The sequence below is a fragment of the Eumetopias jubatus genome, unplaced genomic scaffold, assembly GCF_037043125.1.
Source record: "Eumetopias jubatus isolate StellerSeaLion01/CBP00866 unplaced genomic scaffold, mEumJub1_p1.0 scaffold_11, whole genome shotgun sequence".
NCBI classification, from domain to species: Eukaryota; Metazoa; Chordata; class Mammalia; order Carnivora; family Otariidae; genus Eumetopias; species Eumetopias jubatus.
This window is the reverse complement of record NW_028274817.1, coordinates 115,300,064-115,314,775: the sequence shown is the minus strand read 5'-3', so window position 1 is coordinate 115,314,775 and position 14,712 is coordinate 115,300,064. Positions and strand designations below refer to the sequence as shown.

Genomic DNA, 14,712 nt, shown 5'->3' with positions numbered 1-14,712 from the left:
ACTGGGTCCATCTCTTCTACACATCAACCGGGTCCTACACCCCAGTCTTGACGGTTGTAGTTTCCAAATAAAAGGGATTGACCTTTGGAGGCAGGGGAAGAATGCAGGAGAGGGGCCTTCACCAATTTCTCCAGCACTGGGGATGGGATATGGCTAAACTTCAGAGAGCAAAAAAGGACGGAGGTGATTTTTAAAAACCAAAACTGGGGAAATTGAGAATATTCTGAATTGAAAGCCCAAGAGTCTGGCAGCCCATCCTCCTACCCTTGGGTGCAGTACAGGTCAGGAGGTCAAAAGGAGAGAGGGAGATCTGTCGGAGCAGAATTAGCCCATGTAACCTCAGCCTGAATGTGTCTCCGGTCCTTCTGGAAACGGGAGATTTGAGATCCCCCGCAGCTCACAAGGACGGCTGGGCTCTTTAATGATGATCTCAGCTGGCACTTTTCCCCAGGACAGAAACAAGTCATTTGGAGGCCGATGGTGATGTCTCTGGATGTGGGTGGGTGGTACACCCCAACTAAGCCAGATTTTCCAGGCCCACTGTGCCCGGCAGGTCTTGGATGTGCTTCCAGAGATGAACAGCAGCTCAAGAGAGCCACCTAGCGGGCTCCCCCATAGCAGCAGGTATCTTAAGCCTTTTTTTTAAGTGTCATCGGATCTGTTCTTCCTTGCTGTTTGGGGAAACGGACGAAGCACCTTGGGCCAATCGTTCCTTCTAGATGCTCACTGCCCACAGTAAGTCCCTCTCCTAGTGCGGAGGCCAAGTGACGGCTAAGGAATCCTCTTCTTGCCCACCTCGTTCCTGACTCTGATTACTGAAATGATTCCTTCATCCGAGTCCCTACAACAAATGCTGGCAATTCGTGTCCATGTCCCTTCTTCATTTACCATTCTGCACGCGTGCAGGCCAGACCTTCTTCAGCCAGTACGTGCTGCCTTTGCCTGAGAGCTTTCTCAGGCCACAAGGGGCTGCCCGGCCTGCAAGCCAGAACTGCCGGGGAAGCCATGGCATTGGCCAGCACTTTGCAACAATGGCTGGTGGGAGGTGGTGGATAAATACCCCAGCGCAGATGGGACAGTTCAGGTGCATGACTGCTCAGTGTCCCGGAATTCCCGGCACCATGGAGCTCTAGTTGCCCACCGCGGTCCCTGGCTCGATAACATGTCATTTATGATCTTCCTTCCATCCTCTGCCCCTGCGCACTTTTCTTTCTCAGAGCTCCTGGAGATCGCCTCCCAAATCCACTTACACTCCAATACTGTTTAAGGGCCTGTGTACAGAGGAGCCCAAGCAAGAGAGATCCTTCTGGAATTAAAATCCCAGTCTTTAAGCTGAAAAAGGACTCAGAACAGTGCCCGGCACACAGAGCACACTAAACCAAAAGCCCTTGTCGTGGTTGCATTCGTCAGCCTCCCTCCCCCTTAGACAGCTTGTTTGAAAGTAAAATCACCTGATGGCCTCTTCCACGTCAGCTCTCGGAATGATGTCAGACATATTTCCAGGTGAAGTGACAAAGAAGGTGAAGGAGATTCTGGGTTTCAAATTGTTCACCCACACGTTATCCTCCCTGCAGAGAAACAAAGGAAACATCTTCCCTTGTGGCACGGACGACACAGCAAAGAGAATGGGGGCTCCCCCTGCCAATGAAAAGGGGGTAGGGCCGGGGGGGGGAGGAGTCACAGGGTGAAGGCGAGAGACATGGGATAGGGCGAACAACGGAAGGATGTGATTGTCCCCACATCCTCGACACTTCCCAAAGGACATGAACTCAAGGACGCAAGTTGGAATAACACACTCTTGGTGCTTTCCGTTCTGCCCCCTAGATGAACCCCATTTTCTTTCAATGATAGAAAAATTTCGAACTGAAGGCAGCCGAAGAACCAGCGAGGAACCACGGGTGCCCCAGGATTGTGACGAACACCGTGGCGGGCGGTGATGGCTCAGTACCACGGACAGAGGTGGTGCGTTCCTCCACCCCAGTCACACGCTGCAAAACCCGTCACGTTACCCCCACAGCCGGGGGAGAAGGAGTGGGCTTTACTAACAAGGTGACAAGACTGGCCTCTCCCAGCTGCCACAGGGATCCGGACAAAACCTAAGGCAGATCCTGTGGCTCCCCGCCCTTCTCACTCAGAAGAAAGCCGACGTCCTTGGAATGGTTTGCGAGGCCCAGGAGAACATTCTTCTCCCCCTCGCTCCCCCATGCCCCACTACCGCCCTGACCACACCACACCTCCTATTTGTCTTCTATGAGCTCACTGCTCCAGCCCCACTGGCCTCCTTGCTGTTCCTTCAACAAGTGGAGGATCTTCGTTCCTCAGAATCTTTCCAACTGCTACCTGCCTTCCCCCTGTCTGCTTTGCTGGTGCTCTCCTTGCTTCAGATGTTTGCTCAAGGATTCATGAGGCCTTTTCTGACCATTGCAGTTCGAGCTGAACTCTAGACACAGCACTCCCTAGCCCCCTATCTGTGGTATTTTTCTCCCTTGAACTTGTCACCATCTCATTCTAGTATATTTCACTTAACATATTTTGCTGATTGTAATCCACACATGAAATACACATTAAAGGCAAGTTCGGTGAAGGCAGAGATGTCTGTCTTTTCCTTTCAGTGCTGAGGGTAGAGGAAGCATTTGGTGGAGGGAAAGGGAGAGGAATAGAGGAGGGAGAGGAGAAGGGAGGAGAGGAGGAAAGAGAACAGTGCTCTTGCAATCCGTAAGTCACGTAAGTCACAGTCCTCCCTAAAGAGAATGGCCCCAATTCCAGGATATCAGAGTAGTTCCAGAGTCATTAGGAGGTTTTTCTTAATTTTACTTGCATAAAAGTTTAAGGACAATATCTTTTCAGACCCAAGAGAAAGAGAAATACTGTTTAGAGTAACTCACACAAAAGGGATCATCTGGTTTTTCACTTTTGAAAAATACTCTCTCATGGCATATGCAATAGAGGAGCGGAACAAGTACATCTCATTGTCATTCCATTCGTACTGCAAATTCAAAAGGAAAACACTGCTCAGTAGGGATCATGGGATACATTCAAAACCTGATATTCCAGAAGCATTTTTTTTTTTTTTTTTTACATTTTCTAATACTCTGGAGAATCTTGCTATTCATTAGGTCAGTGACCTCCAACTTGTATGGGCACTAGCATCCCCCGGAGGGCTGGTTAAACCACTGAAGAGTGGGCCCTACCCGCCTGAGTTTTTAATTCAGAAGGTCTGGCATGGGACCGGAGGGTTTGCATGTGTAACAAGCTCTCAGGGGGCACTAATGCTCTCAGGCACCTGTGCCTTAAGGACCCTGTTCATGGATCCTTTTCGGTTTGGGAGGAGCCTAAATAAACATCCTGAGGACAGCTTTATGGATGGGAGCCGTGCGGGTCGTGGGTTTTAGGTAAAATGTCCATGTATTGTACACCTGAGACGAATATAACACTGTATGTTAATTATAGTGGAAAGAAAAAAATAACTTAAAAAAAAAGTCCATGTACCGTAGGCAAAGATGCAGAGCTTTTACTGTGTATACAGTAAGTTCTCAGATATGTACAAGTATACAAGAAAAAGAAACTTGAGGTTCGAAGGAAAAAATAACTGTTTGTCGACAAGGTAATTTGTTCTTGTTTTTCGGTGCTAAACAAACAGCTGGCGTATTTGCATAGTCTGAACATTTGCTAAAAGAGTAAAAAAGCATTCACTCTTTCCTCCAGTAGCTGGCAGTAGAAATCAATGAATGGCACAAATTTTGCCTCTCTCCTTTCCCTTTTAGAAAAAACAATGACAAGGTTTCACAGAAGATTGGTTACATTAACCTCAGCTTGATACCACTCAGGTTTGGCAAAAAAAAAAAAAAAAGCTGCTTTAAGAGTACTAATAATGTTATTAATATCACTACTGTGAATGTTCCGGTTACTATTTCCATATTAAAAAAAAAAAAGTAAGGCGAACAATGAATCATGGAACACTACATCAAAAACTAATGATGTAATGTATGGTGATTAACATAACATAGTAAAATAAAATAAAATAAAAGTAAAGGTTGAGTTCGCAAAACCATGCCAAAGATCCGGGTGGACTTTGCCATACAACAGCTTGACCTGGGCGTAGATTCTGGCCGGGATGCGCGGGGGGTGGGGGGGTGGGGGTGGGGGGGTGGGGGGTTGCTGAAGCAGGTGGCCGGCCCCAGCAAAGCAGCTGCTACTCTGCTAAGGGGCCTCAGAGCGGCACACCACCAGCCCCTCTGAAGACCATGTACCAATCCCTCACTGCAGGGAACGAGAACATGGGGACAGACGTCAAGAAAACAAGATATAACTGAAAAGGATCCTGATCTGTTGGATCCTTTAAAGGAACTAAAATGTACTGGGCCAAGGAAGCACTAATATAAAGGTAAGAGAAATAATCCCACAGACATTCAATGATGGTGAAGAACTGGAAATCTGAACGCTTAAGGTTTGGAAAGGGATGCGCCTTCGTTTTTATTATTTCTTTCTTAAAGTTTCATTTTTCACTCCTACTGTGTCATCTATGTTTAGCTGTCTTACTTAGCTAGGAAAATGACGCCGTAACTACCGTGGAGCCTTAGGCAATATTTAACTTGGTAGGAAACGGAAGGGGGTCAAAATGTAATCTTGGGCTCTCTCCAATGCAAATCACAATTTTCTATTGCGCCCTGGGCCGCTCCATCCAACAGTCCCAGGCTGTGCTCTCATCCTCCATGGCCTCCTGTGCTCCCCATCTGCCTGGGGCTGCCCGGTCCTCTCCTCTTTCCCAAAGCCACTGCTTCTTCAGCCTGGCTAGCCTGAGACAGGCGTCTAGTAGAGCAATAGCGGCTGAGAGGGATTCACACGCAGGTGTGAGTGATCTGCTTTGCCGCGAAACAACATTCGGTTCTCCCCCAAATGCAGATGGACATGAGTAGTTCTCAACTTTGGCTGTAATTAGAATCACCTGGGGGAGATTTTAAAACTCTTGATGCTCAACTCTTGATGCTACACCTCAGAACAATTGAGTCAGAATCTCTGGAAGTGGGACTTGAGCTTTAATATTTTTTAAACATCCCATCCGACTCCAGACTCCAGGGTGCAGCCAGGTTTGAGAAATCTTGTTGTAAATCAGAGCTTCCCAGTCTGGTATACACAAACCAGCTGGGGGCTTGTGAAAATGCAGATTTGGCTTAAGCAGGTTCCAGGGCTGGGGCCTAAGATTCTGCATTTTTAACAAGCTTCCAGGATATGGATGATTGACTAAAACAAAACAGAGCAAAACTATCTACAGTACTTCTAAAAACAATCTCTCAAAACATAACCTTGTCCTCTTCCTCAAATACAAGTAATGGTGATAAGAGTGAATTAAGAGGATGGACACTTGGGGCACCTGGGTGGCTCAGTCCATTAAGCTTCCGACTTCAGTTCAGGTCATGATCCCGGGGTCCTGGGATTGAGCCAGCATCCCTGCTCAGCGGGGAGCCTGCTTCTCCCTCTCCCTCTGCCACTCCCCCTGCTTGTGCTCTCTGGCTCTCTCTCAAATAAATAAAATTTTTTTAAAAATTATTTTTTAAAAAGGGTGGACACTTGATATTTAAGATTGGATGTTTTCTCATTGATCTTCATAGCACTTGAAAGTAACAAGGAAAAAGTAGACATCACCAATCCAATAAAGAATGTGTTACTAAAAAAAAAAAAAAAAAAAAAAAGCCCAAGAGCCAGAATCTGGAGCTTGTAGTTTTTAAGAGAAACATGTGGCCTGTCTTCTTTTAGAACACACTGGAATGGGCTTGTTTGTCCCATTTAAGGGAGTGCATTAAGAAGTAAAGGACGGGGGGCGCCTGGGCGGTTCAGTAGGTTAAGCATCCGGCTCAGGTCATGATCTCAGGGTCATGAGATCGAGCCCCAGTGGCAGACTCCATGCTCAGCAGGGAATCAGCTTCTCTCTTTCTCCCTCTCCCTCTGTCCCTCTGCATGTGCTCTCTCTCAAATAAATAAATAAATAAAACTTAAAAAAAAAAGAAGTAATGGACACACTGTCCAGAATACTCACTGCTTTTTCTCCAAGAGCTGATTTTAGGCTTATCCTCACTTTAATGCTTTGGTCAGCATCTGATTAAAGAGAAATCGTAGACTATTGGTTACAGATGACAGATTGATCATGTGCATTTATTTCCTTCCCCTCCCAAGATCCCACCGAAGTGATAGTAAAGGAATTTTTTTAACAGGTATAAATACATACACTTTTGGAAAATGAGAAGTAACGGAGCCGGGCGGGAGGGGGGTAAGTGCATTCTCAAGGGTCAGAAAGCCATGGCCTAATGTGTATGCAGAGGCAGTACAGACCCCAAAAGTCCCAGAGAGTCCCGGAGAGGCTTGGGATTTGAGTATAGCTAGGGGTGGGAAGAAGATATCAGACTGAAAATAAGGGGAATGAAAGTTAAGGTATGGTTAAAGCCACTGTGGGGCACAGTTGACCCTCCTACCCCACATGCTCTTGCTTAGAAAGTCACTTGGAGTCTCTGCTGCAGCAAAACAAGAGGTGATCCAAGAAAGAAGGCATGGAATCCAGGAAGCAATGGGCTCAACCCAGGAAAGCAGCAAAAAGATGGATGACTCAGGATGAAAACTGTGGCCAGATGGAGATGGAAGAATGTAGGACTCTAAGAAGGAAGTCTTTAGGAAAAAATGAGGCTGAAAAGAATAGGTATGTTGGAATACCTGGAAAAGATAAATGCAACAATAATAGCAAATTAGACATTAAAGAAATAAGGCAGTAGAAACTCCGGGACAAACAAAGAGCCACATAGGAAAGGGTTTAAAATAGTGTATTACTTGGCTCTTCGGGCATTATGATATAAATACTGTTAATTTCTTATAAAAATATTAAAACATTATTGAGAGATGAGGAAGGGAGGTGGGAGAGTAGGCAGAAGTGCATCCTTAAAACTGACCAATAAAGAAATTGTATAAACAAAATGTTCAGAAATATGTGACTGCCAGAAAGAAGAGGTAATAGCATTAAAATTGATTTAAAAAATTGTCTTTGAAGAGCAGGATTTGAGTGCAGTGGGGTGGGGAGTGTTATACACTTTTATTTTTAAATATGGGGCTAATAAAGCAGACTTGAGAGAGAAAATGTGTGTGTGTGTGTGTGTGTGTGTGTGTGTGTGTGTAGTTTTCATCATGCTTGATACATAGTAGGTGCTTAACAAATGTGTTTCCTTCCCAATAAAATGGCAGCAGTCACCATAGCCAGTCAGAAGCAGGGTCTACACAGAGGGAAAATATATTCAGCTGTGTCATAGCTCCATGAGACGGGCCAGAGGAGACTAGGGGAAGCAGAAAGGGAGGCATTTGAAATGTGTCAACTCAGTGTACTCACATGGACTCCAGTCAGTGTTCCAACCCACAAAAGAATTCCTGTTTTGCTCTTTCAGCCAGGTAAACAAAGGATCAAAGTAGTTGAGCAGTGGTCTTACATCCATATTCTTTGCTCCTACAACACGATACAATGCTAAGGTCCAGGGTTTTGATCTTCCAAGTTTCAGCATTTGGCTACATGAAAAAAGGGGAGGGTGGGTTCAGGGCTTTTTGAGGAATTCCAGATGTACACATATTTACACTATGATCTATGGTTTCTCCTCTTTGGCTTAGCTAAGTTTGCTCCTGGCAGATAAGAAAATCAGGTGGGTTAATGGATGTATTCATCCTTCAATCCCTTTCCTTCTAACGACTATAAAGGGAGCTCTGTAGTTATGACATGGAGAGGAGATAGACTGTCCAGCCATCACATGGTCTAGGTTCCTGTGTGACCATAAAATAAACATTTAATTTGTGGATGAGAACATTTTGAGTTCAAAATTTTTCCTTTTAGAACAAGGAAATCAAATTTTATAGAAATTTCTTTTAAAAAAAGATTTTATTTATTTATTTGACAGAAAGACACAGCGAGAGAGGGAACACAAGCAGGGGGAGCAAGAGAGGGAGAAGCAGGCTTCCCACCGAGCAGGGAGCCCGATGCAGGGCTCAATCCCAGGACCCCGGGATCATGACCCGAGCCGAAGGCAGACGCTTAACGACTGAGCCACCCAGGGGCCCCTAGAAATTTCTTTTTAGAACAAGGAAATCTAGGCATGGAAATGAGTAATATTGGATAGCAGGAGAGGTTCAACATTTTGAAATATTCAACATCTTTGAAATATTTCTTTTTTGAATTTTTTTTTTTTTAAGATTCACCTATTTATCTGAGAGAGAGAGAGTGGGAGGAGGGGCAGAGGGAGAGAATCTTTAAGCAGACTCCCTGTTGAACCTGAGCCCGAAGCAGGGCTCAACCCACTACCCTGAGATCACAACCCGAGCCAAAACCAAGAGTGGGACGCTCAACCGACTGAGCCACCCAGGTGCCCCTTGAAGTATTTCTTACAGCAGCGTCTGTCCGGCTTCGCTGGAATTGGAGATATCACATTTGTGTAGGGGACCTTCATGTTTAGCTATTTGACAAAGGGCTTCTTGAAACTGGAATTGATAAATGGTCCTTGTATAGTATCTGTAAAGTAGACAAACAAGAGAGCAGTCCCGTGTTTGGTTACTGTGCTAGACTCACAGATTGGGGCATATGTTTAAATGCTGAGGCTCTAGTAACCAAAGAGATACTAGTCCAGCCTCTTTCTCCAGAAAGACCCAAATATGAATCCTGCAGACTCATCATAACCTACTTGTATTTATGTATCAGCTGATTAAAAAGGCAGTATTGCTTTGTTAAATGTTAGTTCACATTTGTATTGTGTTTTCCATATTTATGGCCCTTTCATATAAATAATGCCAATTGATCCCTATGGCAGGCCAACAGTGTTATTTCCACCTTCCAAATAAAGAAACTGAGGTTCAGCAAACTCAAGATCTGGGGCTAATAGATGAAGAACATAGGTTTTTGGCCTTCAAGTTAAAAATACTCTATTACCATCACTCTGAGCACTGCCAGTAACAAGAAGACAAAGATAATTTTATTCCCCCCAAGGATTCTATAAATTCCTTCATGGTAGAGAAAAGATCTCACGTAAGTTTTATTGGACCCAATAAATCGTGTTGAGTTAAATTGAATTAAAATCGATGATCTGTTTTGAGGTTGTAGGGGGAAAGAGGGTAGAAAGAGAAAGAGAAATTACGGTCATCACTTCATAGATCCCTATTTCTTTGCCATTAGCACAGCTGTCCACAAACCCTGGGGGTTAAACAGTGAAAAGACAACTGTCATTTACCTGATGAATGAGTAATCATTAGCAACATGGAACAGAGATGCAGGGTCACAGTATGTTTCATCATGGGGCAAGGGTTCCACCACCCCGACTAAGTCTCGCCTTTGGGGAAAAAAGCAGATACGTTAGCCACAGGAGCTCATCATGGGAAAGTACAGTTAGAGGCAGTTAGCGTGGTTTTGTCAGCCAATGGCATTTTACTGGAACAAGTTGTCCGGGTGAAACAGAAACAGTGTAAAAAAATTATAGAATAGAGCCCTTCTGTAGTTATCTCTTCCTTTTTTAATTCATCCAAAATATACCACTGGAAAACAGCTGCAGCTTCAAAACACTAATTTAATAAAGTGCATCCCATGGCCAAAAATATACAGTGAAAATCTTAATAATCCCTCTTTGGCACCACATTCCATGTGTTCCTGGCAGACAGAATTTTGTAATATTGACATCTTATTCTTCAAAGCTAGCTGGAGTGCCCCCTCCTCTGTGGGGCCTGCCCCTAATCCCACCCACCTGCCAGCACAGTGAGCCCCTCCAGCGCCCTTAGCCTTCCCTAGTTGTACTCTTTTGGCATTTCTCTCTCTGTTTTACAATTATTCATACACATCTTCCTCTTGGTCCTGGAGCTCCTAGAGGGCGGGGCTGTCTCAGTTACCCTTGTGGTTCCAGCGTCAAACGTGTTGCCAAAAGCTAAGGAAAGACTGCATGTACGTTTGTTGAACTAATGGAGTGATTAATGCATAATGAATGATTTTAAGGGTCTGGTACCATTTACCTTTCAAAATAAACCTTTAGAGGGGATCAAAAATTAATTCAATCAGAAAAAAACACAGGGAAACCATGTACTTGGCATTATTTAAACTTCAGACATTTGTCCTTTCTGATTGTGGGATCATTAGAGACAAATTCAGTAATACTCAAATGCTAGGAACAGTTATTTTCACTGCTGTCTCCTTCCTCCCAAGTAGAATTTATGTCAACAGAGAATCTTGGCAGAACAGTGGCACTGACTTAAATTCATGGATACAGGGCTGAATGTTATATAGGTAGATCTTCATCACAAAAAGGAAAAATAAGAAAAAAAAGGAAAATAATTGACAGGAGTCTGACTAATAGAGGGAGGGGAAAAGACTCTTCCTTCCTTCCTTCCTTCCTTCCTTCCTCCCTCCCTCCCTCCCTCCCTCCCTTCCTTCCTGTCTTCTTTTATAATTCTTTCATCCCAAACCCATTTATTTCAAACCTGTGTGTCCCAGGCATGAAGAATGTAGTGCTGAAACTATTGAAAGTGTCACCATCTGTTGCCCAAAAGTGCCAGCCTCTCACTAGCCTGGAATTCTCTGTTTCCCTCTACATACATCTGGCTAACTCTCACCTCTCTCTCAGAGCTTAATTTGGATGCTTCTCCTCATCTGACCCACCACATTGGGCTTTCGATCTTGCCTTGGATGCTCGTGGATCCCCATACACTCCCATAACAGAACACATTGCCATGGTTTCATTTTCCACATCCCTCCATAGACTAAAAGTTCTTTGAAGTCAAGGAAAACATCTGAAATGATCAGCATTGGATTCCCAGTGCTTTGCCTAAAATATCACAGTTTAATGGGTGACCCAGCACTTAAGAAGATAGACCATGAGAAGTTGTGTCATCGGATCCTGCTTGGGGAAGGCGGAACCAAGGACATATTATCTGAGGAGATAGCACCCAAATGAAGACTTGAAAAATAAAAAGGAGGCAGTGTGTGCATGCATGCGTGCATGTTTGTGTGTGTGTGTGTGTGTGTGTGTGTGTGTGTGTGTGTACACAGGCCAGGAAAATGCCTTTAGATAAGTGGTAAACTCATGAGACAAAACATTTTGCTGATTCCATATTCATTGACTTACTTCATCTCCCACCATTTTTTCATCCACTGCTCTTTGGGAATTTCACCCTTAAAGACCATCCATCTCCACTTTTCTAACATGTAAGTAAACGGTAGAGTTCCAACAATTGTAAGTGCTTGTTTGAATAGGAAGTTTATGTCTGTTTCTGAAAGTAACATGGAAAAGGATAAATATTAACATGAGGACGACAGTGGATGTGTTGTATTAATTTCCCAATCTCAAGATATTATTCCTCAAGATATACTTACAGTAAGGATGATTACGTGGGAAATACTGACAATGGACATAATAATATGTATCTATTCATTTTCTTAGCTAAGGGACTTCGAGGAGGGTGAAGACTTGGAAAGAACAGGTAAAATGAATCGGCAAGTAACCGCTAATCCTCATCTTTTCATTAGTGTCAATTGCCTTCCTTAAATACCTCTTATCAGAGCCAATTAGGGCTATTTCGTCTACTGTCATACTATTTATTTTTGTAAGCTCCATGAGGGCGGTGACTGCAAATGTCTCATTCAAGACTGTACACCTAACCTGGTGTCTCCTACATGACACCCTCTCTGAGTCTTTGTTAAAAAACAAATTTTAAACAGATGTGGCCAAAAGCCAGCAAACCAGGGAGGAAAAACACAAGCAAAAAAGAGCCTCCCCAGAAGACACTATCCACTGGGTAATCAGAAGTACAGTACACTTGAAATGTACTGACATCTTCTTCACCTCAGTTTAAAATGCTTTAACACAATTATGTGATCTCATCTATCCTTTATTTAGTGATGTAAAAAAGCAGTAGAGCTCATCCCTTGTGTACTAGGGAAGCTCAACGAACTGTAAGCAGGGGGATACCTCTAGTGTTGAGAAAAATGCCTTGCACATAGTATATGCTCAAGTAAATAGTTTTGGAAGAAGAAAGGAGGCAAGGAAAGGGGAGGAGGGAGGGAGGGAGAGAAGGAAGGAAGGGGTTCATTTGACATCATTCACAGATCAGGGGCAGAGCCAAGGAAGGAAACAAGAATTTTTCAAACCAGTTGTTTAACCATGTCTAGTACTATCCTAGTGATTCAATCATCTTTGCCTGCTGTCAGGGAATATTTAAAAAAGTGATAAAAACAACTAATTGTCTGTTAATTGACTCAAGAATTATATTTTAAAATTAGGCAACAGATGTGGTTGCCGTGAACTCCCTTTCCTCTGTTGCTCCCTTCATGGGAGGATGCTGTTACTCATCTATTACCCACTGGGTCTATGCTTACAGTAACTTTTTCAGACATGATGAAGACTTTACACTGACCTACTCCCAGGCCTTCATGAGATCACCAAAGTCTGGAACCAGAAACAAGCAGTGAATTGCCCCCACAAGGATGGAGCTCATGACCTTGACCTCACTGACCAAACGTTCCAGCCAGTGGAGCTGATGTTTTGAACCACATAACTAAAACAAGGGGAGAGAAATATACAGAAGAGAACATATTTGGCTCTAAGTATCCTCCTTTTACAAGGAAGAATCAAACGTCATGGCATCTTCACCGAAGAATCTGGATCTCGCGAACATTCGTCATGTGCCATCAAGTCCCAGCCAGCCAAAGAGAAACAGGCTGCCTTGGGCAAAGATGTTGACGGATAGCATGGATCTGAGGGGATGTCACAGGGGCAAATTCATGCTTCAGCTGGATGAAGAAAACGTTTCAGTCCCATCCAATCTTGATATTCCACCACCCATTCTTTAAGAACTCTCAAGTTTCAAGTCACACTTTGTTTTGTATAATATTATGGGAAAAGCTTTAGATTAGGGCTCTGGTTTGGGTTCTGCCATGTTGCTTTTTGACCTTGGACTAGTTACTTTTCCTCTCTTGTCTTCAGTTTGCTGCCTCTGTAAAATAGTTTTTAGAATGTTCCACCTCTCACATTTTGGACCAGGGGGATCTAGTCAGAACTCTAATATTAATTAGCTGGGTGACCTTGGATAAGCCATTTCAGTTCTGTGGGCCTGTTTTAGCAACTTTTATTCCCTGTTAGATGTTTCTTAAAGTTCCAAGACCATTCAGTCAGCTCTCTTATGCCTTTTTCTTTTTTTCTTTTTTTCTAAAGATTTTATTTATTGGGGTGCCTGAGTGGGTCAGTCGGTTAAGCAGCTGCCCTCAGCTCAGGCCATGATCCCAGACTCCTGGGATCAAGCCCCGTGTCCTGGGATCAAGCCCCGCGTCGGGCTCCCTTCTCGACGGGAGAGTCTGCTTCTCCCTCTCCCTCTGCCTGCTCTGTCCACTTGTGCTCTCTCTCTCTCTGTCAGAAAAAAGATTTTATTCATTTATTTGACAGAGAGAGAGAGCATGAGCATGGGGAGTGGGAGAGGGAGAAGCAGGCTCCCCACTGAGGAGGGAGTCTGACATGGAGCTCCATCCGGATCATGACCTGAGCTGAAGGCAGACACTTAACCAACTGAGCTGCCCAGGCGCCCCTTGTTATGATATATTCCTTAAAAAATGTTTTTACCAGTAGCAATTCCCAGTTACCCATAAATATCATATACTTTATGTGGCAAAAATTAAATATATCCCACATGTGGTAATAAATGCCTTTGCCCACAACTAACTAAAGAATCCCCAAAACAAGCCATGAAGAAAAATGTCCATACCATTGTCTTCAGAAAAACCAGGTGGCAAAAGACCAATGTTTTTCAAATGCTTGGGTGTAGCTGCAGAAAGTGACATGATTTCCCCAACAGCTTCATGGAACCCTTCATTAGCTCCATTTCTTAGCAGGAAGGGTTGTGCGGCATATGCCATGTCATACTGGATGTGTCCCATCTCATGATGGGCTGTCAGGAAGTCATCCATCGTCACCTTTGTGCACATCTTGATCCTGCACAAAAACGGGCAAGATTAAAATGAGATCTCAATGAATTTGATTTAATCATCACAGTAAGAGCAGTATAGGATTTTGATAGCATGGTTCATCATTCCAAGATTTGTTCACCGATGAATCTTGAGAACTTACCTTTTATGTCCTAGAAACGGTACAAAGTGCTCAATATAAAGCGATGGGCAGGGCTGAATCCTATTGCTCACAAACTAATAGAAAGATAAGCAGAGTCTTCTACTACAAAAACTCTCAGGCAAGTACTCTGTAAGTGATCAGTAGACATGGCCTTGGGCATAACAACAAGTGAATGCAGGCACAGTCTCCTAGAAGCACCGGGAAGGGCATAACTGAGGACGCAATGAGCAAGCCGGACCTTGATCAACATGTAGAAGTTTGCCGGGCAGATGGCGGGGAGGGACAAGACGTTGACATTCCCGGAAGTGCTCAGTGAAAAAGGCTTGAGAAAAGGGTGTAGCATTCAGGACACAGCAGGCGGTTTGGTAGAGCCAAGATAGAGAAGTAGGAGGAGAAGGGGCTGGAAATTGATATTCGGGAGTCATTAGCATTGTAATATCAGGGAGTCGATGTGATGGCCCATGAAGCAGGCATAGAATGGCAAGGAAAGAGGGCCAAAAACAGAGCCCTAGGAGGTCCCAGTACGTACGGAGTGGAGAAAGATGATTCAGAGAAGATGGAGGGAGAGCGAGAGAGAGAGAGAGATAGAGGAGTCAAAGAA

At 44.1% G+C, this 14,712-nt stretch overlaps 1 protein-coding gene across 1 annotated transcript in view; it reads right to left on the bottom strand.

Moving 5' to 3' along the window:
• The window catches only part of ACE2 (angiotensin converting enzyme 2), a 38,623-nt gene that overhangs the window by 2,552 nt on the left and 21,359 nt on the right, over positions 1-14,712 (bottom strand). Inside the window, exons 9-16 of the mRNA XM_028115021.2 lie at positions 13,750-13,976; positions 11,121-11,265; positions 9,243-9,341; positions 8,408-8,530; positions 7,367-7,539; positions 6,035-6,093; positions 2,886-2,986; positions 1,452-1,568 (exon numbers count right to left, since the gene is read on the bottom strand). Of these exons, the coding sequence (XP_027970822.1) occupies positions 1,452-1,568; positions 2,886-2,986; positions 6,035-6,093; positions 7,367-7,539; positions 8,408-8,530; positions 9,243-9,341; positions 11,121-11,265; positions 13,750-13,976 (1,044 nt within the window). The remainder of the gene's footprint in view (positions 1-1,451; positions 1,569-2,885; positions 2,987-6,034; positions 6,094-7,366; positions 7,540-8,407; positions 8,531-9,242; positions 9,342-11,120; positions 11,266-13,749; positions 13,977-14,712) is intronic.